This window comes from Chiroxiphia lanceolata, chromosome 2 (genome assembly GCF_009829145.1).
Source record: "Chiroxiphia lanceolata isolate bChiLan1 chromosome 2, bChiLan1.pri, whole genome shotgun sequence".
NCBI lineage: Eukaryota > Metazoa > Chordata > Aves > Passeriformes > Pipridae > Chiroxiphia > Chiroxiphia lanceolata.
Genome location: NC_045638.1, coordinates 27,269,034 through 27,296,730, shown reverse-complemented (window position 1 = coordinate 27,296,730; position 27,697 = coordinate 27,269,034). Strand labels below are relative to the sequence as shown.

The 27,697-nt window shown below is 41.4% G+C and overlaps 1 protein-coding gene across 2 annotated transcripts in view; it reads left to right on the top strand.

Moving 5' to 3' along the window:
- Positions 1 to 15,836: 15,836 nt before the first annotated feature.
- The window catches only part of RASA3 (RAS p21 protein activator 3), a 127,749-nt gene continuing 115,888 nt past the window's right edge, over positions 15,837 to 27,697 (top strand). Inside the window, exon 1 of one of the 2 annotated variants that reach the window (XM_032679535.1) lies at positions 15,837 to 16,065. In XM_032679535.1, coding sequence (XP_032535426.1) covers positions 16,011 to 16,065 — 55 coding nt within the window. In that variant the 5' untranslated portion in view covers positions 15,837 to 16,010. The remainder of the gene's footprint in view (positions 16,066 to 27,697) is intronic. The other variant, XM_032679536.1, reaches the window with a different exon arrangement.

Here is a 27,697-nt window from a genome sequence, read left to right as displayed (position 1 = left end):
TATTGTACCAGTCAGTAGAAATCACAAGTGTGAAGAACAAAATATGATATTTATTTAAAATGTGATTTTAATTTATAGATATGAAAACTGTTTCAAATTTGAAACAACAAAAGGTGGTTTTAGAAACCAGATTTCTTCTGTGGAATTTATTTCAATATCGTTTCATTTTCTGGAAATTGTTGTGAGTAATTTGTGTCTTGTTCTTATATGCACAGCTGTGAAAGGTAAACTCTGGCATTTTTTTAAGCCCACCCTTGTCTCTTGTGGCACTTTCCAGTTGGTGGAACCAAAGTTGGTTGGAACCATTTTGTATTTAATTCTATGCAGAATGTTGCAGACATGAGATGCAACTTTTGAATTTGTTCCCTGTTTCTTTCTATTAAGAAAATAACGAAATTATTCAGACTGGATGCATTTGCTCTTGTGTTCATAAAAACATGCTGACATATTTTGTCCATTTCCAGCATGGAGAAAATGATAACTTGTCCCTAAACATTGCCATCTTTTTAGTAGCCTTCTCCAGGAAGTGTACCTTGTTTTCTTCCTTGCTCCCTGTTTTTGCTGTTTCTCTCTTGCTCTGGTTCTTTTTTTTTGTTTGTTTGTTTGTTTTGTGAGCTCCTTCGATTCAAAGCCTTCACATCATCAAGCAGAGACCCTTATGTTTTGTCAGAGCAATTCCTGACTCTCTTGGCAGGGCAAAAGCCAGTGCTACAGGGGGCTATGTCATTCAGGACAACTTGGTGAATTGCCCTACTTGCCCCAGGTACCCCAGCTGTAGATACCTCTGCTCTGGTAGCTGCTGTTCACTGCAGCAGGCCTGAGTTCATGCTAGCAGAAGGCACAGTGAAATTTCTGGGCAACCAGCATAGGAATTTAGGATCTTCAGCATGACAACACAGGGGCACCTGAAAAGGCCACTCTTTGGCCACTGGAGACCTTGTTAGTTGCTGCTTGGTGAGAAGCCTCAAAGGAACAAAATTCTGTACTTTCTGAGCCATCCTTTGCCTAACATGATAGTGACTCTTTCTCTTTGCTTGCACTCAGAAATTAGCAGTTGTGTTTAATCCAAGAACAGTTGAGTCATGAGAAATATTTTGTTCTCTGTAAATACATTTCTTCACTACATATCATGCTGATCTCTAACCTCTATTCTTGGCCCCTGAATGCCTTATGCATATATGAAGTGCTCTGTATGCTGAACAAAGGAAGTTTGGGATGCACAGGGGATGCTGAGAGTATTTCAGCTACACTAATATCAGTTCCCTGCTTTAAAAGAGTCACTGTTTAAATAGCCATGCTTATATACATTAGTGAGCCTCTTGAGGTTAATTCACAGAGAAAGAAATTTATTTATTTATTTCAATATTGTCAATTTAGTTAGAAAGATATGTCAAATTCAATTCTCTACCTTATTGTTAACTTTTTTCCACCTTCAAGTCAAATTATGGGAACAATGGAAGGAAGGAAGGAAAGTATTTTTATACAGTTCATGAAACAGACCGAGTCTGGAAATAATGAAGAACTATTTCTTTGTATTAAAACTAATTGTGATACAATATTTCTAAGGTAGCAATACAGTGAATCATCACTGTTGGTATTCATTATTATGGAATTTGAAGAGGGCACAGTCCTACATTATTACTGATTTGGAGCAAATACTAACTCAATCTTTTTCACTTCTAAATTTGATGAACATCATTATGATAACCCTAAATGGACACAAAAGCTATACCTATATTTGATGGATATTCTTAAAACATGTCACTTGTATGTAGTTGCTGATCAGTAGCTTTCACAGCAGTATTAAGAATGAATAGAGAGATGCAGTTGTCTTTTGGGGTAAGCATATTCTTTCATGAAGGCCTCTTGCTCTTTATCAAACAGTTGTACCTACCCTTTTCTTGTGTTCTTCCTACTTTGCTTTGTCCCACTTTAGCTGAAGATATTTGTTGCCAATGGGTAGAACTGATGGTAGGCTCCACTCATCTTGCACAAAATAAAGCATCTCTGAAACTGGGCTTTAAAAAAAAAAAAATAGAGTGTGAGTAATACCAGTCTGAGTTTTTTCTAAAGCAAAGCCCTGGAGACTTGTGGTATGCTTGTAGCCGGTCACGTGGGGGTTGTCATGGCATCGCTGCTCAGAAAAAGAATGAATAGCTGGTGGTAGCATTTCTAACAATACATTTAACGAACAGCAAACAAGAGCTGAATGTTATAGCAAAGCATTCCGAAGAGTATTTTATTCACATATAAAATAGATTACCAGTTATACTTCACTAGCCAGACCTACCTCACACTGGTGAAGGAAAGACAGTAGTGTAAGACATTAATAGGATCAGATATATGGAAGAAATTCTTCACTATTAGGGAAGTAAGACACTGGAACAGGTTGCCCAGAGAAGTTGTGGCTGCCCCATCCCTGGCAGTGTCCAAGGCCAGGTTGGATGGGGCTTTGAGCATCTTGGTCTAGTGGAAGGTGCCCCTGCCCATGGCAGGGGGGTTGGAATTAGACAATCTTTAAGGTCCCTCCCAACCCAAACCCTTCTATATGATTCATATGATTCTATGAATAATTCATACAAATATGTAAAGGGTTGTATAATGGGCTATATTTGCTGAGTCTTGAATTGCATGGCGCACCTCAGTAATGCCCTGAACAAACCCACAGTGTCATCTTTTGCACTGTAATAAATTTTTTAAAACAGTTTTTTCATTGATAGTATGCACTTTTCAAAAGCCAGAGCAAATGTGTTCATACTGAAATAGTCCTGGGTTTTAATAGCCTTTTCACCTTTCTTTATCTGCATGCCAGCTGACTGCAAAAGAGAGCTCAAACAGACTTCCAAAAGCCAGTTACTTACCAAGATTCTCATGCAGGGCCACCTTGGCTTTCATTCTTTGTAGGCAATGTTTGGTAGGAAAGTGAACAGGCAAAGATATTTTCTTGGGCCCACCCAAAAATAGAAAAGGAGCTTCTGCTCATTTAAAATTGGCTTGGCCTCCTCAAAAGCTGACTTTGAGCTGACATAGATAATTTGATGTTTCTGTTTTCATGGTATGGAGCACCCTGGCAGACTGCTGAAGGACTTTCCTTTTGGCTCATGCATTGTCTTAACAAGGTCCGTAATTCCTAAGGAATTACGTAATTCCTTGAATTACTGCTTGCAGCTTTCATGGGTCTTTTAAAACAGATAGAATAATGCACGTTATATAAAAGCACTGTGAAGTAAGGAGGGAACCCTTGGCAGACAGTGTCAAAATTCACTAACCAAAATGGTTCTGTACATGGATGGACCAGGGAATATTCCTTTTTAGCACAAGGCTGTTTGTGCAGGTTGATCTTACACAGTGTTTCATATGGGTGCAGCAACACCTCTCACATCTACCACACAACTACCCAACACAGAATCAGGGCCAGTGCTCTTTTGAAACATATCTTGATAAACTTTTGCATTTCCGTAGTGAAGTTACGTTGGTTATAGGGATTTGTGATTTTTATTACAGTGTGAAATGGTGAGAAATGGTGTTTAAACAGAAGCAGATACATAATTAAAGCCTTATTACATACTAATTTTGAGCAGTAAGGCAAATACCCTTATTTTCAGGCAAATGATGGAGTGGGTTTTTTTTCAGCTGTTTGTGTTCTTATTACTTTTCTGTTAATATAACAGGACAAGATCAGTGTTTACAAAGCCATAGTGCTGTCTACTCTCTTGTATGGTTCCGAATCATGGGTCATCTACCGCCACCACCTGCGTCTCCTAGAACGCTTCCATCAGCGCTGCCTCCGTACAATCTTAAACATCCACTGGTCAGATTATGTGACCAATACATCTGTTCTTGAGCAAGCAGCAGTCACAAGTGTAGAGGCCATGCTGATGAGAACCCAGCTGCGTTGGGCAGGGCACGTCTCAAGGATGAAGGACCACCGCCTCCCTAAGATCTTGCTCTATGGTGAACTTGCCACTGGCTGCCGCAAGAGAGGAGCCCCGAAGAAAAGATACAAGGACTCCCTGAAACAACATCTCAGCCTTGGCCATATTGATCACCATAATTGGTCCACTCTGGCCTCAAATCGGGAGGCTTGGAGACACAGCATCTATAACGCTGCAGAAGCCTTTGAGAACACACGCAGGATCTCTCTCGAGGAGAAAAGGCAACGCAGGAAGAACCGTGTCTTGCTGAATACTTCATCTAAGGAGTCTTTCTGTTGTGCTTTTTGCAACCGGATATGTCTGTCACGTATTGGCCTCATAAGTCACCAACGTGCCTGTAACAAATGTGGATAAAGCCTTCCCAAATCTTCGTTCGCGAAGCCCAGCCATGAATGAATGAATATAACAGGAAGATATGGAGAATGTCAGTAAAATTATAAGGAGTACAGAGTTGAAATGCATTTTTTCAAATACATATATCAAATCTAACTGTGCACATAATACAATTATATTTTGCTCTTGAACATATAGAAATGCTTAGCAGGGCCTTGGCCTTGGTCTTTTGAATGCTACATGTGTAACGAATTGTTTTGTAGTGATACAAAGGGCACTGTTATCATTATCTTTTCACTGATTGTCATGAAGCCCTTAAAACATAAGGAAAACTTAGCCTCTTATATTGATGGAAACATGGCCCTGTAAGAAACTGAAATCATCTGGAACGGTTTTCCAGCTGCTTCTGAATTAAAGCCTGTGTCAGAAGGGAAGTGGCTTTAAACTTCCTCTGTGGTTGCCTATTCTCTTTCTACTCTCAGAAACTGTGTACTGTACATTCATTCCTTCTAAACTGGGTTCTGGCAGGGATTTTGTTGTTGCTGGGTTTTGGTTTATTTTGAGATAAATAAAGCAAAACTCAATAGTTTCAGCATTGGCTGTCTTTGTGTTGAGCTACCTAAGGTCCAGCAAGTCCTTTCTGTCAGAAGATGGTGCTGGAAGACAGGAACAACAGATCCTACCTCTAGTTCTAATTTCACAGTCTAAACTTATAGCTACAGCAGGGGATTCTCTAGAGTGGTGTTTCACTGCTTAGTCAAAGCAGTCTTGTGAACTATCCTTAAACTGGTAGACTCAAACTACTACCTCTACAAGATAAAGCAGATACTTATGAAATTTTTACTTTGTATACAATTTTATGAAGTGACAGCCATAGGAATTTCCCTGATCTGTGCAGAAAGACTTGCATGTAACTTCTTAATAGCAAAAGGTACTTGCTGGAGAACAGATGAAAAAGCAGATAATGAACGTAAGAGTATTTTTGCAAAAAATGCATTTTCCACTAGGTATCAAAACACAGATACATTCAGCTTTCATACACAGCAGAGAGAATTGTGTTTTCTGCAGCATAAGAGCAAGGTGGTCAATACCAGCTACCTTGATGGGGGTAATCTTGGAGTGTGCTGAGCTTCTCAGCTGAGATCTCAGTACCCTATGGTTCTCACAGGTCTCTGGGTTTGTTTTTTAATCTCTCTGTTCTTTTGGTCTGATTTTTAAGCAAACCAGTTCATACAATATATAGGGCTATAAACTCTGCAGGTGGTATTGCTGCTGGGAATTTGATTCTTCAGTTACTTCCTCCTTGAACTATGTTGCAAGGAGGTTAGTGAGTCGCTGCCCTTTCCTCTCCCACTGTCTTTCCCAATAGAACTTGGGCTGGCTCATGAGCTGTCAGCTACAGCAACTGCTCATGTTTACTGCCCAGTTACAGAATAAGTTAAAAAAAAATATTATTCTGCCATTGCACACCCCATTCAGATCATATTTTTGGAGGTACTGTTGCTCATTGACCAGAAGTGCTGCTTTCAGTTTTTGCATTTGCTGTGAACTTTTTGTATTTAGTAAGGAAATACAAGAGGGTGAGTGTACATTTTCTAAGGTTTTAAAGCTTTTCTGTATGTATGAAGAGGAAAGTAAGTCCTGGGGTTTTTTTGTTTTGTGGGGTTTTTTTTGCTTTTTTTTGTTTGGTTGGTGGGTTGGTTGTTTGTGTTTGTTTGGGGTTTTTTGTTGGGTTTTTTTTTTTTTGAGAACTTTCCTGGCTATTTTAAAGTTGTGGCAATTTCTCACTTTATTCTATGAAGTGTTTTACCCTGACTGACTTCGAATACGTGCACAGACTGTATCACAGGGTTGGAGTCACTTGTGGATGTGTTTGAGGATCAGACTCAGTCTCCCTTCATTCATTGCATGTCCCTGGATGTGCTGAGAGAAGCCAATTTTTTTTTTTTTTTTTGGTCAGCTCAGTGTGTTATATGATATGATCCAATGCTGTGACTTTGACCCTGCAAGCACAACCCCTTATCATATAACTCACAAGCAAACTACCCAAAAGGGTCCATCTGTACTCAGGGGGATAAAAAAAGCAACTGGAAACCCTGCTGGGATGAGAGGGATCCGCTCTGTCTGTGCATGCAGCATACCTAGCTGCTTCCATCCAAGGGCTGCCTGAAGTCACACTGAGTGTGTCTTTGTGCACACGTGTGCAGCAGAGCAAACCCTTCCCAGAGTGGCACAAGTGCTTGTTGTGCTGACTGGTGCAAGGGGAGGGGACGTGAGGGCTATGGCTCCCACTGAAATACAAAAACAGATTTACCAGATGCTTCCTTTAGACTTGACCCTTTCTGGAAGCTTTGAGCAAGAATTAATTTTTGGCTGGGGAAAAGAAAAAAGGTTGTTTCCCACTTATTGTCTGAGAAACTGAGAGAAGGGAAAGGGGGTGGAAAGAGAGGAAGAGGAAGGGAAAAACACTGCCATAGTCACACAGACTACATGTGTTTATACCTATATCTATACATGTGTTTATACCTACATACACAATTTTAAATCTTTTGGACCATGTTTGGTAAAATCCACGATTTCCTTGATCTACAGCAAAAATGCCAAGTAGACTAGTGCTGGCAGCTAATTTCCCTCAGTGGTTTAACATGGGAGGAGGGCACAGAGGGAGAGGAGAGCACAGGACTGCAGAGCAAGTGACTGAGTTCCTGCACTGAGGTCTGTTTACTTGTGCAGCAGTCCTGAGCTTTCTGAAGAAGACTGGTCTCACTGCATGGATGCTATGAAGTATGTACACACAGAGGAGGGGAGCACTTTTCTGGGTAACCTCATCCTGGTTTTGGCCCTGGAGAAGGCAACTGTGTGGTGCAGGCTCTTGCTGCTGAACAGCTGGTCCATAGCCAGAGGCCAGCATGTCCTGGACAAAAGGCTGGGTGAATTGTCCTGGCAAGATCATAAGCTCCAAGGCGAGTGTTTCGGTTCAGCCACGTGCTCCCCCTGGGTACAAACATCGCTGCAGCAATGGCTGCAGTGAAGGGGTCAGACTTCTGTCTGTGGGCAGGCTGGGGAGGGGTGTTGCTGATTCTATGGCTGGCAGGTTTTTTAGTCGTGTTAGTTGTGAGTCTTTTCTTTGCGTCAGACCCTTGCCAGGCTTTACAGGAGCAAATCTCAGCCAACTTGTATGCACGAGGCACAGCTAAATTTGCGTCTGGAATAAGGACCACTTGCCCTTAAGTGTAGGCAATAGACCATATTGCTGTAAGAGAGGTGTCAGCCTCCTAAGAGCAGCAGAGGGGAGAAAACTTGAGAGGCCTGAAGCACAGCTACCTTGTAAGAACAGAAAAGGCACCGTGAAGCAACAAAGGCTTTTGACTGAAAGCAAATGCTGAAAGAAACATTCTGGGTGCATGGTGGTGCACTGGTGTCATGGGAATGGGCTGTGGTCAGTATTCCTGAAGCAAATGCTGCACACTGCAGTGGGATGTGGTGCTCCTGCCCAGCGCTGACACCTCAGGCAGGCCTGGCCCTTCCCCTCCACAGGAGGCATGTGGTAGTAGATGCCCATGTTAATTCTTGCTAATGCGTGGCTCAATGTTTTAGATTTTTTATATTGCTTTTCAGGGCTAATATTACTTGCTCCTATAAACAGCTGTTTGCCTTATAATAGCTGAAACAAGTTAGCGGAGAAAATGAGGAATTAATTAGAATTTTATTAGGTCCTGATATGGGTATTCTCTTTTTCTTTCTCCACTCCATCCCACAGACCTGGATAACCTTCAAAAAATCACTTCATTTTTTATTCTCCTTAGTTTTTTATTCTCCATTTTTTATTCTCCTCCTTTGAACTCAGAAATAATTGAAAGATATGCAGAGAAAGGCACTGTTTCCCTGAATGAAATCACTATCTAAACACTAACCCTGGGCTGTTGTTCTAAACCTGTCAGGCATACAAATATCAGTTGCTTAAGCTCCAGGGTTTGATTTTGAGAAAAAAAAAAAAGGTCTGAATCTCTAATCTATAGCACCTGCCTCAGTCTCCCCCCTCACCTGGGGAGACCTGCCAAGTGCAAAATGATACCAATACAATTAGTCCCGTGATCGACCAGTCACATCCAATAAGCCAGCACCCTGACAAGAACTGCTGGTCTTACCTGCATGTCATACTCAGCCTGTTCCACACAAGGGGGAGAGAAAAGTTGGTCTTGCAGTGCTGCCTTTGGATTTACTCTCCAGCTTATTTGCATTACTACTCTGGTTTGCTGGCAAGGGGAGCAAATTACAAGGTTCTGGCTCTCTGAGGAATACCTTGTCCAAACCCTGTCCTTTTCTTTTTGGTGAGAACAGATGTCTTGAATGGGCAGGTTTTGTTCTCCTTGAGGGTTTTATGGGCCACCATAAAGTCAGAATGGTCAATCTCTTCAAATGAGGCTCAAAGACAATGCTAGACTACGTTAATAGAGGAAGAAATCCTTTGTGAGGATGGTGCAGAGTAGCAAGACAGCTATGCCAGCCTGCGACGGGATTAGCTAGGTGCATTAGTTCCAGACCATATACCTTGCCTTCTGGTCAGACACAGGAAGATAACATTTTTCTCAATAGCAAATTAAATTTCTGTTTGTTTAAACAAAGTTGCATTATTGCTTCTCCATGAAAGGACACCAATAACCCCACGGCAAATTAAACTTTCCCAGAGGGTGCAAGAGGAATAAGGCCCTGGGTACAAGGAGCGTATTTGACATTTCTGCTTGTTGCATGAGCAACCAGACCTTCCATCTGTGGAACTTAGTTGCGGTATCACAGCTATTTCCTGCAGGTGGCAGATGATAATCATGCTAGTAACCAAATCTGAGTACAAATTATGTGTTTTCCAGACTGTTTATTCAGATATTGACTTAAATCTTTACATTATATAGTGGCTATAAATGTGTTTCCAACAGCAATAAGATAAGATTGCATAATTGGAGCCCATTGGTAGTTACCCATGATAATATGTAATTAAATACTTGGGAATCAAGTGTGGTATGATTTTTATTTTTAAATTCAGCTTTGATTTTTTAAATCTACCAGATCAGAGAAATTGCTTCTATTCCTAAAACCTCCAATAACCATCTGGGTAATTGTGTTTCGTGGTATAAGATTGCTCATGAACTGTGCTGGGAGAGAGTTCGTCTGTGTAGTCATGCCTGGATAATTAACTGATGCTTTAAAGAATTACATGCTAAACTAGAGTGCCAAATTGTGCCACATTGCCTTTCCTAGGTAGCTTCTCACCAGCAGAGTTGCTCTGCCTGAGTGGTACTACTGACTGAGGGAGGTTTTTTTTTCAGATTGGCAGTCCCTAATGAGGACCAGATTTTGCTCCTTTTGCTCTCTTTAGTAGTTATTCACACACATGAGTAATCCCAGTGGGTTCAATGGGAGCTATTCACCACACAGAGAGAGGGTGGCATTTGCAAGTTGACCTTCCAGCGTTGCCTTCAATGGGGTATTTGAGCAAATGGAAGACCACAGGGTCTGACCCACGGTAAACGCGTGACTACATGGAAAAGTCTATTCAAGGTTAACAGCAGCATGTGGGATAGCTGTGTGGCACTGGTTGTGCATGAATTATGCAAAGCCTCACAAAGTCAATGTAAACTTTATAGCATCTGTCATATAGATCTTGCTTATAGCACAAAACCGGGACATATCTCGGAAGCAGAGAAGTGTTTGCTTTATGTGTGTTTTGGGGTAGGTGTTAATAATGTAATCCCAATGGCTTCCCTCTGGGTAACTATACAATCCCCTAGGGTTTACAAGAGGGAGAAGATGGGGTAAAAGCTCTCCTTGCAGTACCCACAGAAGAGGTACTACTGGTGCTGCTAAATTGAGGGGGTTTGAAGCTTTGCCTTGGAGTTGGAGAGTAAGGATGGAGTCCTATCTTGTCGCATTAATGCTCATAAAGAACAGAGAAGACTGCAGATGAGCTGGTGACATAAAAGCAAAGAAGATATGAAAATGATGATTATGGCTGCCAATATGCAGTGACTCGTGAAATATGGTTGTTTATATGCCTGTTTGCATAACCACATATTTATTGTAAACAGCAATAGCCAGTATTTTTTTAAAAGTAAAAAGTCCCATTGCTGCTCAATTTTTCTTTCTCAAGATTATTTGCTGTTTTCTCTTAGCAGTTTCTCAAAAGGCTAATGTGGGAGAGATGAGAATAGGTGCATACTTATTAAACTGCACTAAAATTCTTGTACATAATCACTGTTTTTTTTAGTGTTTTGGTTTGGTTTTGAGTTCTGTTTTGTTTTTCTGGAAGATCTTAATGCAGTTTTATTACATTATAGTCTTTTATGAAAGGATAAAGGGATTTGTTCCTTAATAGGAAAGCAAAGTTTATAGGCTCAAGGAAAGCAGATATGACCCAGAACACAATGCTTCTAGGAGTTTAACCAGAAGCTATTTCATGTTGGTAAACTTCATCAGAATCCTGAACGTTCTGTGCTTGCTGCTGAAATGCCTTAGATTTTAACATAGTTACTTATTTTAGGAGGATGCTAGATATACAGATTTTTTAGAAATGATGAACAAGAATTGAAAGAGCAAATTGTTCTTTTTAAAAAAGAAAAAAACCCTGAAAACTTATAACATGAAAATCAGTTGTATTGTCTCAGCTATTGTAAAAATCAGTTCTCACTGGCCCCTTTTTCCTGTAATTAAAGCCATTTTTCTTTTTCCCCTGCTGGCCTCTTCCTGGCCCAGGGTTCCAGCAACAAGCAGCAGAAATGTAGGATTTTTTGAAAAGGCAAGCAGTAAGAAAAACAGGTAGACATGCTGTTCTTCCTCTACCCAGGGTTCACAGTGAAGATCTTTGCTTTCTGTAAGTAACTGCAGAGCAATCCCTGGTTTTCCTGATTCTGATGCACAGACCTATTTTTATCCAGTGTGTGAGTGTACCATACATGCATATATACTGGTACACACACAGAGGTCAATAACAGCCACCTCAGTAATGTCTGCTCTTTCCCATGTTTCTCCTTCAATAAACTTTGTCACTTGTGTATTATCTGTGCTTTCTTGTCACTGTTGACGACATTTTACTAATTAAAGGCTTCTTGTCTTTTTTCTCTTTCTTTCCTTCTTTCATTTAATGTAATGGCCAGAGTGTTTTTCTGCCAGATTAATCATACAAGCAATTTCATTACTCTTTCTTCATTTCTCTGTTGCTACATCAAATGCAAACTCTTAGCCTTTGGAGACACAGGTAATCACAGGCTCAATCTTAATTTCCTACTTGCATAGTATATTTCACTCTGCATGGAGACTGGGGGAAGGTCTGCAGCCTTTTTCTGACCAGTTGGTTGGTTCTAGGACTTTAGGAGCAGAAATACCTGACTACTTTTACTATCTTACTATGAAAGGTATCACTGCAAAGGCTGAATTTACCCCTCAGTCAGGGAATAGGATGCAGAGGCACTAACAAAGACAACTTTGCATCTCCGATCACTTTGCCAGGGATAAATGTTTATTGGGTCACCCTAGTTGGCATAGAGTAGTCATACCATGCAGCATCTCTATATGGATAGTAGCTGCCTTTAGGCCTGGTACAGATATTATCAGTTGAAACTGCCTATTTCTTCCTAAAATTCAATCAAAATATCTTGCTCAGTCATCAGATCAGTGTCTTGCTTTTTATTACAGTGATGTTTCCTTAGATTTGTCTTAAATATGTTGTTCCTTCACATAAATATAGGTAGCAGCTTTATGCTGCCCTGGGGATAGAAGGTTCATATTTTGTTAGTTTCTTGCATAATGCAAAAGGAGATTAGAAAGCTTCTTATACTCTGTTTCCTCCCAAGAGAAAGCTATCATGTAGATCAAGAGAGGAAATGATTTCCTTGCTTGGCACAAATGAGTCACAGAAAATGACCTTCTTTGTAGTCTAATTTAGATCCAAGAATCCTCTGAAGAGCTGATAATATAAACCCATATGGCCTGGATGAAGAAAGTTGGAAAAGACGTTGTCACTAACAGACTCATCCCCATCTTAAAAAGCAGTATTTCATTCACTTTGCCTAGATTTTTTTGATCAGACTGCTAGCAGCTGCAAACCTCATGTTGCCTGCACATGTTATCTGTAATACGCACATACACATGTGATACGCTGCTGCTGAGGTTTCATTTCAACCATGAAGAAATTGAAAAAGCAACACACATTCTTTGGCTGTTTCTTATACTGTGTTTAACATCTTTAAAAATACATATTCATGTGAATTTTGAAACACTGCTTGCATTTACATTGTTGGACTGTATGACATGTAGATTTGAAGACAGATGTTTATTACAGAGGAAGCAACAAGCTTTCAACCTTATGTCAGGAAAACAAGATCTGACAGAAAATAAACTAGCACACTGATACACAAAAGCACTGTCAAAGAGCTTCAGCAGAAAAGATTTGGTGGGAAACCAGAAAAGTAGCTGGACAGCACTGAGAGCTGCAAGCAACCATTTGTAGATTTTCATGTCAGGAGTCTTAATTGATTCCATGGCAAAGAGTCTAAGAAGGTGGCAGCTTTTTTTCTTTTTTTTTTTCCTTTATATAATTTTTTTTAATTACTTTTTTTTTCTGTTTTGGTGTTTTGTTTTAACTGTTGGTGTGTTCCAATTGTTGCTCATTGATTCTGCAGGCATCTTGGTAGTTTCTTTTTTCTTCATGGTACTTAACTATGTTTTAAAGAAAAGGCTGGATTGAATTTTGCCACAGCTTTCCTGGACATATCCATACTGTTGGCAAAGTTAGGCCATCTTGAAAAACAGCCCAGAAGCATGGCCGTGGGCTAGTATGCATTCCTAAAGTGGCCCAGCATGCCACTGTGCCCTAACCACACCTTTGGATTGGGATGCTTTCTCATCAGGTTGCTTATGATCCTAGGTAAAGAATTTCCAAGTGTCATGGCTTATGGGCCTCTTATTTTCCATAATATACAAATGGAAGTAATGAAAGTCTATTTTTTTTAACCAACAAATACAGTACACCACACACCTTCCTGAGCACCAGTGCTGGCACAGGGAGAGGTGCAAGCAACACCTGAGGTTAGGGTGTGGGAGACAACCATCAACTTAGATTACAAGGTGAATTTATGCTGGGTCAAACGAAATTAGATTTAAAGTGGTGGGCTTTGACTGCAAATTTGGGTGCACATAAAGGGGTGGGGGATTTACTTATAGCATGGTTTGTGAACATATAATGACTGGGTTATAAATAGATATATTCTTTCACTTCCTGAACATAAAGGATATAGATAGAAGTGCCATGACTGTCCAAAAAGAGCACAATGGTAAATTGGGAAGGATAGTCTGTGCAGTATCTGCTGAGAACAACTCGTACAGCAGGAAATGCTGGGAAGAGAATTGATAAATTGATTTTTTTTTTTTAATGACTATTTTGGGGTCAACTTTCTGCAGATGAGGAAAGCTTCAGACAGGGAAATGAGGACAAAAAATCTTTATGTACCAAAGCAAACACAGGAATATTTTATCTGAGATGTCTATGCTATTTAGAGCATGGAAGCAGATTTCTCCTTGATGCTGTTAAGGAAGATTTATAGGGATCCTGAGCATAGGATAAGTTTACATTTGCTTACAGCTAAACATTATCTACTGGCTTGTAGTTGTAATTGTTTGTTTCTGCCTGTGTAAAACATTGTGTGTAACAGTTGTTTGACATTTTTCTTCAGTGAGATGTCTTAGTATTTGTTTTGTACATATACATTCAAGGTGTGTGCATGTGTGGTGAAGGAGCAAACGCAACACACTTTGTATATTCCTTTTTATCTGTGAGCATGTACAGAGTGTTAAAACAGACCTGTATAACACGTATACTCCAAAACTGTTTGTCACATCCAGCATCTGAGAGGCAATAACAGGTTGGCCAGTCTGAGTAAATGTCCTTCTTAAGATATGAGCTCTCTAATCAGCATTGTTTTAGTTTCTGTTCAGGCTGCTGCTTGTGTTGCCTCTTGTCCAGCTGGAAGGGGAGGCAAAAATAGGGGAGTCAGAAGTATTGTGACAGGTGAAATTTGGGTTAAAGTGAAGAAAATGCTAAAGGTTACTAGGGCAGGGAGCACTGAAGGTATCATGGGGGATGCAAAGGACCACCGGGCAGAGGAGCTGAAGTATTGCAGTAAGCTGGGAGTATTACGGAAGAAGAGATGACACACAAAATGGGGATAATAAGGTTAGGGAGGACATTGGGCAGCAAGGAAGAGGGAATTATGCCATGGATGTTGGTAACTGGAAGCCTGTACTATATAAAATCTCTTTAGAGTCCTGTGCTATAAATCAAATTACATATGTCACTTGGCTATGCAGACAAGAACACAGTAAGTCAAGCAGCTCCTTAAGATAACTCATTGCTTCCTTTTTTGGCTGTGAGCTTGCCAGCTTCCTTCAGAGTTAGGCCCATACCTGTGTGGAAAAACCCAGATGCCTCAGCCTTTCCTGCAAGCTGACTTCCACTGCCATTGTATCTCCTTCCCAAGTTTTCATTTGCTGTTCTGTATTTCAGTATCTCACCTTTTTTTTTTTGTTTGTTTTGGTCTGCAGGCTTGAAAAAGGGCACTTTATTGAGCTTCTTGGACATGGTGGACTGTCATGTGCCTGCACTGTTCTTCATAGGGATGTCCAAGCCTCCTCTGAGGAGCTGCTACTGCACCAAAGGTAATTTGGTTGTTTAGTTTTTGAACTACTGTAGTCTGTAGACCTCCATTGAACTTTGTGCTCTGCTATCGCCAGACCTTTAGGGAAGGAGTATTTCAATTACCGACTTTACAAGATCCAAAGTTTGGCACTGAACACTGACACAGGTCCTATTTGTTTCTGCTTAATGTGTACTCATACAAGTCTGAAATCTGAATTGCCTTCTCTTCCCGTGCCATCAGGTAGAGCCAGCTTTGCCGCTGATTAAATGGAGCCAGGAGACAGACTGGCCTGCTCTCAGCGCCCAAACAGGTTTGTTCATTTAATACGGGACTTCTTTTCCCCGCTAATGAATGGCTTTCAACCGGGGGCAGCGATAGTGCCCTCTCTTTATGGCTCTGTGGGAAACAGGACTTGCACATCATCCCTCCCTCTTTCTCGCCATGACGCCAACGGCCGCTCCAGGCGCTTGGTCCGGGCCGGCACTGGAGCGAGGCCACGGAGTTAGTCAGCCCTCGCCCTCTCCGCGCTGCCCCCTCGGGAGTGCCGGCGGGGCGGAGGTTGCCGGGGCCAGGAGCAAAGGAGCAGGGGCCGGGATCACCGGAGCGGTGCTGCGGCAGCGACCCCTCACTCGCTCAGGGGGCGGCCGCGCTCCAGCTGTTGCCGCGCTCCGCCGCTCCCCCCGCGCGGGGCTCCCCCGCCCCCGCGGGCAGCGGGCCAATGAGCGCCGCGGCCGCCGCCCCGCTGGCCAATGAGGGGGCTGTGGTGGCGGCGGGGCGGGCGCTGCCGGCCGGCCGGCGGGGGGAGAGGCGGGCGCTGCACTCGGCTGGGCTCGGCTCCGCTGGGCTCGGCTGCGCGGGGCTGCGCGGTTGCTCGCTGCTCCCTCCCTCCCTCCCTCCTTCGCTCGCTCCAGCCCGGTCGCGGCGTGCGGCCGCCCTCCCTCCCTCCTTCCCGTCCGGCGGAGCATCTCGCCTGCCTCCTCCTGCCCAGCCTCTGCGTCTCCGCGGCGGCGGGGCTCGAGCACTGCTGAGCGCCAGGCGCGGCGGCGGCACCACCACCATGGCGGTGGAGGAAGAGGGGCTGCGGGTCTTCCAGAGCGTCAGGATTAAAATCGGTGAGGGCGCGGGGCAGCGCGCAGGCAGCCCCCGCTGGAGGGGAGCGTGGCGAGGCGGCGGCGCCGGACGCCCCTCGGTGCTGCCGTGCGCTCCTGTCCCGCCGGGGGAGCGCTGGGGGCGGCGGGGCGGGCGGTGCCCGCGGCCAGGGGGGCTCCGCGGGGCCGTGCGGGGCGGGCGGTCGGTGCCGCGGTGACGAGCGGGCAGCGCCGTCCGTCCGGCTGGCACCCACAGGAGTCCGGGAGGCGCAGGATATTAGGTGGGTTTTGTGGGGGTTTTTTTGGTTGGGTTGTTTTTTTTTTATTTTTTTTTTTTTTTTTTTTTTTTTTTTAGTTTTTTTTAGTTTTTTTTATTTTCGTTGCTAAGCTACGAACTAAAAGTTTGAAGGCGGTCACCGAGTCTCAGCACTGTGTGTCAGTGGCAGAGGTGGTGCGAAACCGGCCCAAAAGCGGCTGTGGGCAGGAGCGGATGCCTCGACCCCTTCCCTTGGCGAGGGCACGGGCAGAGGCTGCTGCCGCTTCCTCACGGCTTCCTCCGACCCGCGCTGGGAGATTCGCTCCTCTCCTCTCCTTAATGTTGATCGAGTTCCAAACCACATTATTAGAAAGTAAGCGACAGATGTCAGCGAGCGGATTAAACTCTCCCTGGTCGAGTTCTGAGTGTGCCGGCTGGGAGGGAAATCCCTCGTTTCCGTAAGACAATCAGTCAGTCCCCCGTGCAGAGGGAGCGGTTCTGCTCCCGGGATGGGGCGCGGGGACTGCGAGCTCCAGGGGAAGTGGCGAAGTTCAGCGCCAGGCTCGCAGCGGTGGGTACCGAGGGCTCGCGGCTTCCTGATAAAGATCTTGAGAAATCTCCCTTTTCGAGTCCGTGCGTTCGAAAGCAAATTTACAGCCACCAGCTATCGTGTTAGATAAAACTAAAATGTGAGATTACATAGGAAATCTCATTATTGAATAGTGGCATTAGCATTTCAAAGAGACTATTGCTAGGATCGTTTCCTCGTTAATTGTCATCAATTAGTTTAGTGATAGCAGATTTTAAGAGGTGATTTTTAGTTTATATGATAAAATTCTATGTGTTCATTCTGTATCCTTTTATAAATCTGGAAAATAGATTCAGTATACCAAGTATGGTCGGAGACTTGCTCTTCTCAAAGAGGGGAAGGGGAGAAAAAAAAGGTCCTTTCACAAGGGAGAAATCCAGACACATGCAGTGATGCTATTGCAAGTTGTTCCTACTGGTGTTTTTTAGTAAAAACAGTAAAAACACATCTCGCGTATAGGATGATGACTCTTGGGTAGGGTGTTTTGGTTTGCTTAGGTTTGTGGTTTTTTTTTTTGAGAAGAAAACAGTGATGATTGAAGTCATGAGAGTGTGGGAATTTCTTTGAATTGTGGAAGAGATCGAAGATAATAACAGCAGCAAAAGTCTTGAGATTAATCTCTTTAAGTTGCAGACGAAAGTTAATCCTGCTGCTGACTTCAGTTGTCAGAACCTCGATCAAAGCTAAGCGTTTGATTACGGTAGTACTGCAGCAAGTATCCCTGCTGCTTTTTAGCGTGGATAGCGAGTAGGAAAAGCCGCCAGCATCCGCGGCCCAGCAGTGCTTCCCCTCTGCCTTGAGAGCCGAAGCTCTTTCCTGGATGAACTGCAGGATAATGCCCGACGCTTTCTGGCTCGGCGCTGCGCCCAGGTGTTCCAGCGCCGTCCGGCAGGGGGCGGTGGTGAGCGCTTCCCGTCTGTCCGTGGGAAGTGTCCCGGGAACGGCCACGCGCCGGCTTCGTGGCTGGAACGCGAGTTTCTGGGATTCGGGTTCGAAAGTTAAACACGTTTCTGAAGCTGAATATCTCTTGTGAAATTTATCAGAAAAATAGGAAGAGGCAGGATTGCTCTAGTGGGTTGAGGGAGTGTTTCTAATCTAACAGGCCTCATAAAGCAATTGTAATCTTTAAGAAGTTGTATAAGGAGGCTTGCAGGCTCCCTGCAAAAAATCCTGTGAGTGGATCTGAGGGGAGATCGCAGAATTGTTAGGGTTGGAAGGGATCTCTGGAGATCATCTAGCCCAACCTCCCTGCCAAGGCAGGGTCACCTAGACACGGGAAGGCATCCAGGTGGGTTTTGAATGTCTTCAGAGAGGGGACCCCACAACCTCCCTGGGCAACCTGTTCCAGTGCTCTGCCACACTCAACATAAAGAAGTTGTTTCTCATGTTCAGGTGGAACTTTGGTGTTTCAGTTGATGGCCATTGCTCCTTGGCCTGTTACTGAACACAACCGAAAAGATGGTGCATGTTGGAAGGACACTACTTTTGTTAGCTATTCCCAAGAGTAAATTTGTCTTTTAGCAGTTCCCGTTCACTGAAATCTTGTAGATTTCTCTCTTTTCTAGTGACAGGAGTCTTTGAATCTTTTAATGGGTTAAGGGACAAGTTATTTGAGTACAATGGGATAAGTCATTTTCCCATTTTGATTTGCTTTGATTTATCATGCTGTAGAAGTGGTCAGTTCTGTTCTTTGGGAGCTTGTTTCTTGGCCAAGCTGTGACTGATGTCTGACTACAAAGTACTCTGTGCTTGATCTGATAAGGTGTTTCCTTCTCTGCAACACCTTTGCTGGCAAATTGTGAATGGGGACGCTGATACACAAGTGTGCCTTGTTATAAATCAGATGAAATGTAGGGTTGATGCCTTGAGGAATCAGTGCAAACACAGAGTGAGACACCCATGTTGGCTGCCTTCCCTGATGGAGAGGCTGATGCAGTTGGGAGGCTTCCGGCTGTGCAAAGCATTGTAGCCTGGAGGTGTTTGAATGCCCTAACGTAATGTATTGCTGTGGCTGGCTTGCCCTGTATTTCCAAGAAGCTGCAGGTAAATGAAGGCATTTTCTACTGCTGGTGTAACTTGTTCTTTTGAGACTGATGGGTTGCATGGAATCAGCCATATTTAGCTACATGGATAATTATATAAATGCCTCCCTGTTCTGAGGAGTGTTGTTTCTAGTCATGCTTGGATTTGGCTTGAGCCATCTGTTTCATCTTTTGAAAATGTGAAGCATTGAGCTTCTTAGGAACCCATGTTTGCCTCATTCAGTTGCACTGGCAGTGGTGAGCCACTTCCAAAAGATATCTCATTGAGATATTGAAGTTGCGGAGCAATGATACAAACTCTGTCGGTGTAGGGAGCAGCGTTAAGAGGAATTGTTACTGTGTTACCTGCCTCTTGTCCAGTTGCTTTTGTGGCTACTGGAACTGAAAGAACTCAATGCCTGGCTACTTCTGTTCATGGCTGTTGCAAGGAAGTAATGTACAGTAGAAAGAAAAAAGTAGTACTTGTGCTAATGAATGCACTGTTCAAATGTCTATTTGAAATTGATTTATTTTGGCTTCCCATAACTGTGCTTTTGTCTTTTTTTTTTTAATTGAAAATTATTTTTACCGGAATCCCTTATACATAAACAAAACAATGTGTCATGTAAGACTAAACAAACACTTCCTATAAGATTGCCACTTTGAGGAAGTGTGCAGTGCTGATATTTCCATGAGTCAGTGTTTCAAAACCTGAAAGGAAACAACATAAGGCTCTATGACTGATGATTGGCTGGAAAAACTACAAAGAGAGTCCTTCTGCTTGACAACATGACTTTTGTTGTAATGTTAATATTTAATAAATATGCTGTACTTAATTGCTACTTTTTTTCTCCTTAAATGGCATCAACTATTAAACTTTCAGTTGAAAAAATAAAAACTCATATTCAGCATTTGTGCTGTTGAAAGCTGTATGCTGGCTAGCAGAGAACCTTCTGGCAGATTTTACTTTGTGAAATTGTTTATACTTGAAAAATCTAAAGAAAGAGGAATTTTCACTTTAAAATATCAAGCTTTTCATGCCCCTGAAATCTAGTACTCATACTTAGGAGGATTAGGCTCTGCCCTAAAATAGTATTTTTTTTAGTGGTATTAGGGCTTGTTACAGAGCTTAAACAGTCCAATATTTTTGGAGTCATAGTTGGGACAGGAGGATACTGTACACTGAAAGGTTACCAGGGGCCATAATATAACGAGGAGGACCATTTGCTCATAATTCTGTTGACCTCACAGATAATAACAGTCCATGTGTACACTGTGAGGAATTGTTGCAATTGAAGACATAAACTTCTAAACCTCCTTTTATCATCTTTAGAAAGGCCAGGAATGGACCTTTTGACGTTACAAGGTATTGAGGTCTTAGTCTAAAATGTGGGAATTCCAGGAGCATCGTCTGTCCTTAGCGCTAAGTGTGATCAGAACCACAAAGCAGTGAAATTTCTGTTATAAAAGTTGGCTACTGCCATTCTCTAGGAACTGTAAAACCTTGTTTATGTCCAGTTGACAGGAGAGGATGGTTGGTCTGTAGATGTGCCGTGTCTCTGCCTCTTATTTTTGCTGTGCCTTTTTTATTAATTCATGCAGAGCTATGTATTTTAAGACACTGTGAAAGCAACTGAACTTTTCTTTGTGAAACTGAGAGTCTTGGGTGAAGGCAGAGTATTTGCTTAAGTGCTAGTTTACTAGTTTTTAAGCAGGTCGATTGCCAAGAGCAGGTATTTACAGCCTTCCACCATTAAACTTGATACAAAATAAATGTTCAAGAGATGTCTCTCTGCATTTCTAAGGATAAGAAGAAACTGTCTTGTGTCTTACAAACTTAATGTCTCCCTTAAGTCTAGTAATGCTAATGTTGTTCAGGGAAATCCATTTTGCTTTGAGAAGATGTCCCTTTTAATGTTGTCTCTTAGGATTTAGTGCCTAAGTGGTTACTTGTAGAAGTAATTACGACTAAATATGTTCACTGTATAATACTGTAAAAGGATTTATCCCCATTTAAATGGGGCAAAAGGTTGTTGAATAGATATTTTTAGAATGAGAGAGTTTTTCTTAGATACTTTTTTCCTAAATCTATATATATATTAGAAAATTTTATTTAGGAAATGTAAAATGTTTCTTATAAAGATAACAGGGTTTTTTCCGGTATTTCTAAGTTAGTGGAACAGCAAATAAAGAAAGGAAGAAAAGTTATTTGTATCTCACCTGAATATATTCAAGACTTCTCAAGATCATTTCTTCACATTAAAAAGTTAACAAGCTTAAACTGATGTTGTGTAGGTAAAATAAAGTACAACTTATGTTCTTATTGATTGACTGCAGTGCTATTTAAGGCTTGAGTCTCACAGGCTATGAAGGGTGCAGAATAGATTAGGCAGAGTTTTCACCACTGGTTCAGTATTTCAAACTCTGCTAGATTTGGTGGTGGTTGTGTTCTGACCAACTTGTGTGCAGTGTGCTGAATGGAAAAAATGGGGGACCAGTGCTATTTCTAGAGGAGGAGTGCTGTGGCTGTTTGTGGACTGTCAGGAGAAGCCGTGGCTGGAGCAAAAGTGGAGACTAAAGCATAGTCTCTGCAAGTGAGAGAAGGAAATGGAGGAGCAGTAGAAAATGCTTCAGTGAATGTAGTTTTGAAAAAATAGAAGATGCTTGTATTCAGGACTGCCAGCCTGACACTGAATTATCCAGAGCCTTACTTTCTTTTAATTAGAGGAGGATTCATATGTGAGTGGAAGCCAATGTGTTTTGGCTTTTAGAGTGTTTAGAGATAAATTCACAGGAGTGAGACTGTTGAACAGATCTGCTCAGAGCCTCTGATGTCAGTATGCAAACTTCCTAGGTTTTTTTGTCCTCATTTGGAATTAATATGTTTGAAAAAAGTGTTATTTCATCTCTCTCATGAGAACTAAGTGTTTTCTTGTCTCTTCCTGGGGGTGATTATCTGTTGGTCAGAGTACCAAATGCTCTTACAGGAGGACATGATGCAAGTACTGGATATCCTATCTTTGCAGTTTTCCACTAAATGCTTTTGAAAACTTTTCATTACATTGAATTACTCTTCAGACTGGTTGGTGTTTTTTGTGTGATTTTTTTTTTCTTTTTTTAGAAGTTTATAATTTGTTGAAACCAAATTTCTATTCCTCAAATTACTGGGTTAGTTAGATGCCAATATTATCTTCCTCTGTTCTTATGTCTCTGTACAGGCTGATGCTGTTCTTCTCTGTGCTTTGCACATTGCTTTGCAATTCTGTTCTCATAGCTGCAGTCAAAGGCATGACATCATGATATGCTAACCCAAATTAGTAGCTTGTTGCTGCTGAAGAGGCAGGTCTTGTCTTTCCCCTTTCCTCTCACTTGCTCTCAGCTATGAAATGCTCTTTGCACACCTGCTGTTGACTGATGCTTTTCTGCTTGCAGAGGAAAAGTCCAGTTCAATTTGCAAGGCAGGTCCAAAGAATGTTATTTTTCCTGTCAGGTTTAATTTTTGTCCATTTTAGTGAGCTGAATCTGTGTGCTCAAGTGAATGTCAGAGCTGTCTCTGGACAAGTATCAGGAGCTTGACTGGGAGTATGCATGTGTGGAAATCGGATGGAGGGGACAGCAGGTGCGTCCCCTGCTTTCATGTCTGTATTCTGGCAGTGTCATGAGACTGCTTGAATCTTCCTGTGCTCTTCAGTCCACTCCCCTTCCTTAGTACATGTTTTCTTGCTGGTGCTGTATTTGCTAGCTGCTGATACATACTGGCTTGGTCAGCTGCTCTGGAGAACAAATGTTAAAACTCCAGCGAGACCAGCAAGAGGATAATATGACAAGCTGATATAGATATATCTCTGACCTTCCACCTGAGAACTACTTGAATCTCATACTCAGTTCATGAACCTTAGCTGCTTATGAAAGTTTAGGTGTTTTAGTTGGTATTAACGATTAATACTCACACATGCTGCCCCACTTCTCCATCCCACACTTACCTTGCAAAGCCTGAGGCATCTAATATTATGATGTTTCTGCTTAAACAGAACTCCCCCTCCCCTTTCTTTACATCACAGCAAGATTTCTACTTATGCAGATATGCTGTCAAACACTGTTATCATATGAAGCCATTTATTGCACTGTTGCTCCCATGTAAAGAAGATCTTCTCATGTGAACAGTGAAGACTGTTGTCTACAGCAAAATTAGAAAATACAATTAAAAAACCCATCAAAAATACCTTTAATAAAATACATCAGGTTAAAATTCTTAGATCAGATCAGTGCTATAGACTGCAAATGACCTTCAGGTATTGCCTCTGTCCTTTCTAAGTCACTGACTGATCTCCATTACAGGAGTGTAAATTGTGAATAATTTTGTTGAAGCCAATAGTTGTGCTTCTGTGAGAGTCGAATTAGGTCTGTGAGTACCTCATATAGCAATTTTTTTCTTGGAGGGGGTGGGGAAAGAATGAGGCAAAATCCGCTTTGAGTTGTTAAGGAGTACTTAATACCTCTCATGTTGTGACAATTCACTCTGGAAATGGATGTTTTTCTGCAATGAATCTTAGTTACCCCTTGTGAGAGCAAGAAGCCTAGAATAAAGACTGTAGTCTTTGCTGCATACTGTGAAAGATGTAAATATCAGACAATTGTATTGCTTTTAATGATCAGACCAACAAATATTCAGCCAAATATGTCAAAGAAAAATTAATATTTGTGTGTGCCAGTTAACTCTTAATGCTTCTGGGGAGCAAATCACCTAAGACATATATTAATAGCTAAAACATGCACTGATATGTCTTAATGCTGTGCTTTTAAACCTTCTGGTACCAGAGGTTTATATATTTTGCGGTTACACCAAGGAAAAGCTCAAGCTTGGAGTTAATGACAGGTTGTATTTATTAAACTGAAAAGCTGGTCGTAGACTTAGATGTTCTTACCTTCTGATTTTACTAACATTTGCTAAACCTTATGAAGTGTCTGTTCTTTAGCAGTGTCTGATTTCATCAGCATAGTGGACTGGTGACTGAATTTAGGATCCAAATAAAAGCTTTGTTTTGGAGTAAAATGAAAACAAATCTAACTTCCTTCCTCTCCCATCTTAACCTCTACCAAGGGGAAAGCAACTTCCCTGAAACTTCACATGTTGTTTTCCTCCTATAGAAGACTTTCTGGGTGAAAGTTTTGCAAAATGAGATGTGAAGCTTCAAAACTATGAAGAACTGGAATATTTTTCCCCTGTTTGCCTTTCTCAGATTTTAATGGATCGTTGCCAAATGTAAAACACTTTAAATATTCAGTGGAAAGTTTGAGGTATTCGAGGGGTTTTTCTCCCTCTTCTGTCTGAAAGGGAAAAAAATGTAGTGTATCTATTTTTGAGGTCTGTTGAGGAAAGAACACAAACATTAAAGACTATAGCCGGGTCTGACTTGCCTGACTTCTGAGGTTGATTGAGAGTTCTTCTGTTCAATTTTCATTCCAGATATCTGAAGTCTTATCTTATTTTTTTTTTCTATTTGGCTAGAGACTTGTGCATTTGCCTGTTACTACCTCTCAGGGAGCACTGGGGCAAAACAAAGGTCCCTTCATTAGCCCAACAACTGAATGCTACTGTTCCCTGTCTGCTGGGGTGTGTAACTGGGACCGCATCGCCATTGTCTGAAACAGATTAATATGATGAGATGGTAAGAGGGAGAGTATTTCACTTATCTGTGAATGACTGGTAGGTTTGAACAGGTAGCATTTGAGGCAATGTTTAGTTTGAATAAATATTAATGCAGTTTTGTATGCTGGTGGTAGGTGGACAAACAATAGATGAAGTGTCTCAATTCTGTCACACGCGACTAATTAATGAAAAGTCTTGAAGTTGGGAAGAACACCTATTTCTGTGATAATAGGAGGAGGGGGAATTATTAACACAGATTTGTGTTCCATAAGATTCATTCTTAAGCTTTCTTTTCATCTTTTACAGTGACTTTAGGAGGAAATATCCATGTCTGTTTGTTGCTAAACTTGTTACTCAGAGGTTTCAAAATCCATTTAGAAGAAGTTTACATTGAAAGACCTGAGTTTGTGTTTCAGAAAAGGAAGATGAAATGTTGGAGACATATTATACAGGGAGCAGAAGGGTATTTGAACTTGTGAAGGAATTTTGTTTCCAGGATTTTTAACCTGGAGTGGTTAATTTTTTAATTTATAACTGTAGGAACAATGTTTTCGAGTGACTGATAACTAGCAATTTACAAATTTAAATTCCATTCAGTTCCAATTGTACAGAAGGCATGTAATATAAATCAAGTTTACTGGTTTTTATTTTCCTTGCTTTCAAGTTTCATTTAGCTTTAATATTCCAAGTAATGGAAAACTGACAACTTGAAATAGTTTAATTACAATTGTGCTTCTGTTATGGCTGCTTTTACAGAGTTCTTACATTTATAAAAATCAGCTCAAAAAAACAGATGCACCGATGGCTGAGTTTTAAACTCCTTAAAAATAGGAGAGAGGGGAAGAAGTTTATTTTTATTACTGTTTCCAATTTAATCTAAAAATACTTCTATTTACAAATTGTTTACAGCTACTTACTTTTGTTAAGAACTCTAGAAGAAAACAGTTAGTGGTAGCTTTTTACAAGGCTTTAGTTGATTCTTGCCTGTATTTCCCAGCTGGTGTTAGAGTACATCTGGAATCTATGAAATTCCTTTCTTTGTTCCTCATTTCCTGTTTCATTCACTACAGTGCAAGGTTCTGAAAGCTGTTTCTCTTAGTATCTTCTGAGATGTGCATTTTGAATCATTTAGTGAGTTCTTTAAAGAGGTTATATGTGCCTAATGGTGAAGTTGAACTGTATCATGAAACTTCTCAGATGCTTTGTTTTCATATTTCAGTGAAAAATAGTTTCATTGATTTTTCTGGCTGGCATTCAGCTTGTAGAATTGTAGGAAGGAGGGTGGTAGAAATAGAAGAAAAATCTAGTAGATAGTATAAAAGCTGCCTTTCTTAGTCTCTCTCCCCCCTCCCCCTGCCCAGAAACAATCACCAGTTTGTAATGGAAAATTAGATCTATTTTGCAGGAGACACAGGGTGTGACATCCTACAGTTGCTTTTAGATTCTGGTTTGAGAAGCTAGTGACTGCTACAGAACACGTGAACACAATCTTGGAAAACTGAGCTCTGACAGTGTGACACAATGCGAGAGTTGTGTGTGTCTAACACAAAAACAATCCTTCCTCTCCAAACCAACAGTGTTTAGGTTAGATTTACTGCTTGGGTTTGCTTTGATGCAGATAGCTCATAGTGACTAAAAAAGAGGATATACAATTGTCTAATGGAATTGCTTTTATTTTTTCAAGAGGTAGTTTTGTTCTCTCTGAAAAAAAATTATGCTTTTATGAATATTTATGTATCTGAGTGGCTGGCCCAAGTTTTCCAGACCAAATGGAGGTTTGTCATAGTTCAGTGATTGACTCTTCTGTTGTTGTCATTTGCCAGCTGTGGGTGCTGTTTCTGAGACTGTAGCTTTCTGTCTACATGCTGTCTGTAGACATGAAAGATCTTTAGTGGTATGGTACATGTTCAAAAGCTTCTTCATAAAACACATGTTCTTAAGACGAGACTTGCATTGGATGCATTTTTTTCTCTTTATATAAATACACTGTTTTCCCTTCCATTTTTTGAATTGTGGAGTATCTGTGAAATGGCAGCATTTGCTCTCAGGGAGAACTTAATATTGGGGAAGTATTTATCTTATTTTTAGCTGCTTCTTTCAAAAAGTTTTAGCAGAGAGAAGCAAGGAATGCTAGCACTGTGAGATCTGTCGCTCCTCTATAGATTAGATTTTCAGATCTGATGACTCCAGTTCCTTCTCTTATTTTGAGTTCCTTTTTTTTGATGTCTTTAACAGAAACTGCATAAACGATTACATTAAAAGGGCTGTACATATGGGTAGTTGCACATTATATTTATTCTACATATTATAAGGGAATCAGAGGAAGTACTACTTGTTTCCCACAAACTATGCAAAAATAGTGACAGAACTGTGAAACTCCAGCAGTTGTCTGAAATCTGCCTTTCAGTAGGTCACGTGAATACAGAACTTTTTTTTAAGGTTCTCACGTCTTCTGTATTTGTGTAAAAGTAACAGTACTGCTCAGTGTGGCTGAGAATTGGGTAAAACCAAAGCTATTTTGCTCTGTAGGTGATTATTGTTACTTTAAGACTGTATTTTGCCCTGCTTCAGGGATGCAGTAAAGGTACTAGGAAACTTACACCTTGTCTGCTCAAGTCAGAGGAGCTGTGCTCCTGTAAGTTTTGTGCCCTTATAGTGGCTGTCAGTAAGGTCCTCATCTTGATCTGTGCAAGTTTTCAGTAGCCTAGACCAAGTCTAGTTCTAAGAGACTTCCTTCAGACCATGTTTTCCTGCAGCACTGGTTCATTAATGTATTAGTTTAGTTCTTCATATGATGAGAAGTTGCATTTTGCGTGCAGGAATATAATGTTCAAGTTCTGAGTTTGGTGTAAAGTATTCCTTGGTAGATAAGCAGAAGGGGCCTGTCAGCTATTTCTGCAAACATTCTCTGGTTGACTCCTCTTTGTAAACTTCGAGTCGCATTTATAGTGTAGATATTTGATGTTTGGGACCTTGGTTGACCTTGCATAATATTCAGATTTGAAGTTCAGATACCTGAAGAACCACATTTATGCTCTGTTAGCATTTCTTGCCCTAAATGTAAAATAGGAGCTGACCAACACCACTCTCATTACTGTAAATATTTGTCTACCATGTGTTTGTAGATTGTTCCACATAAT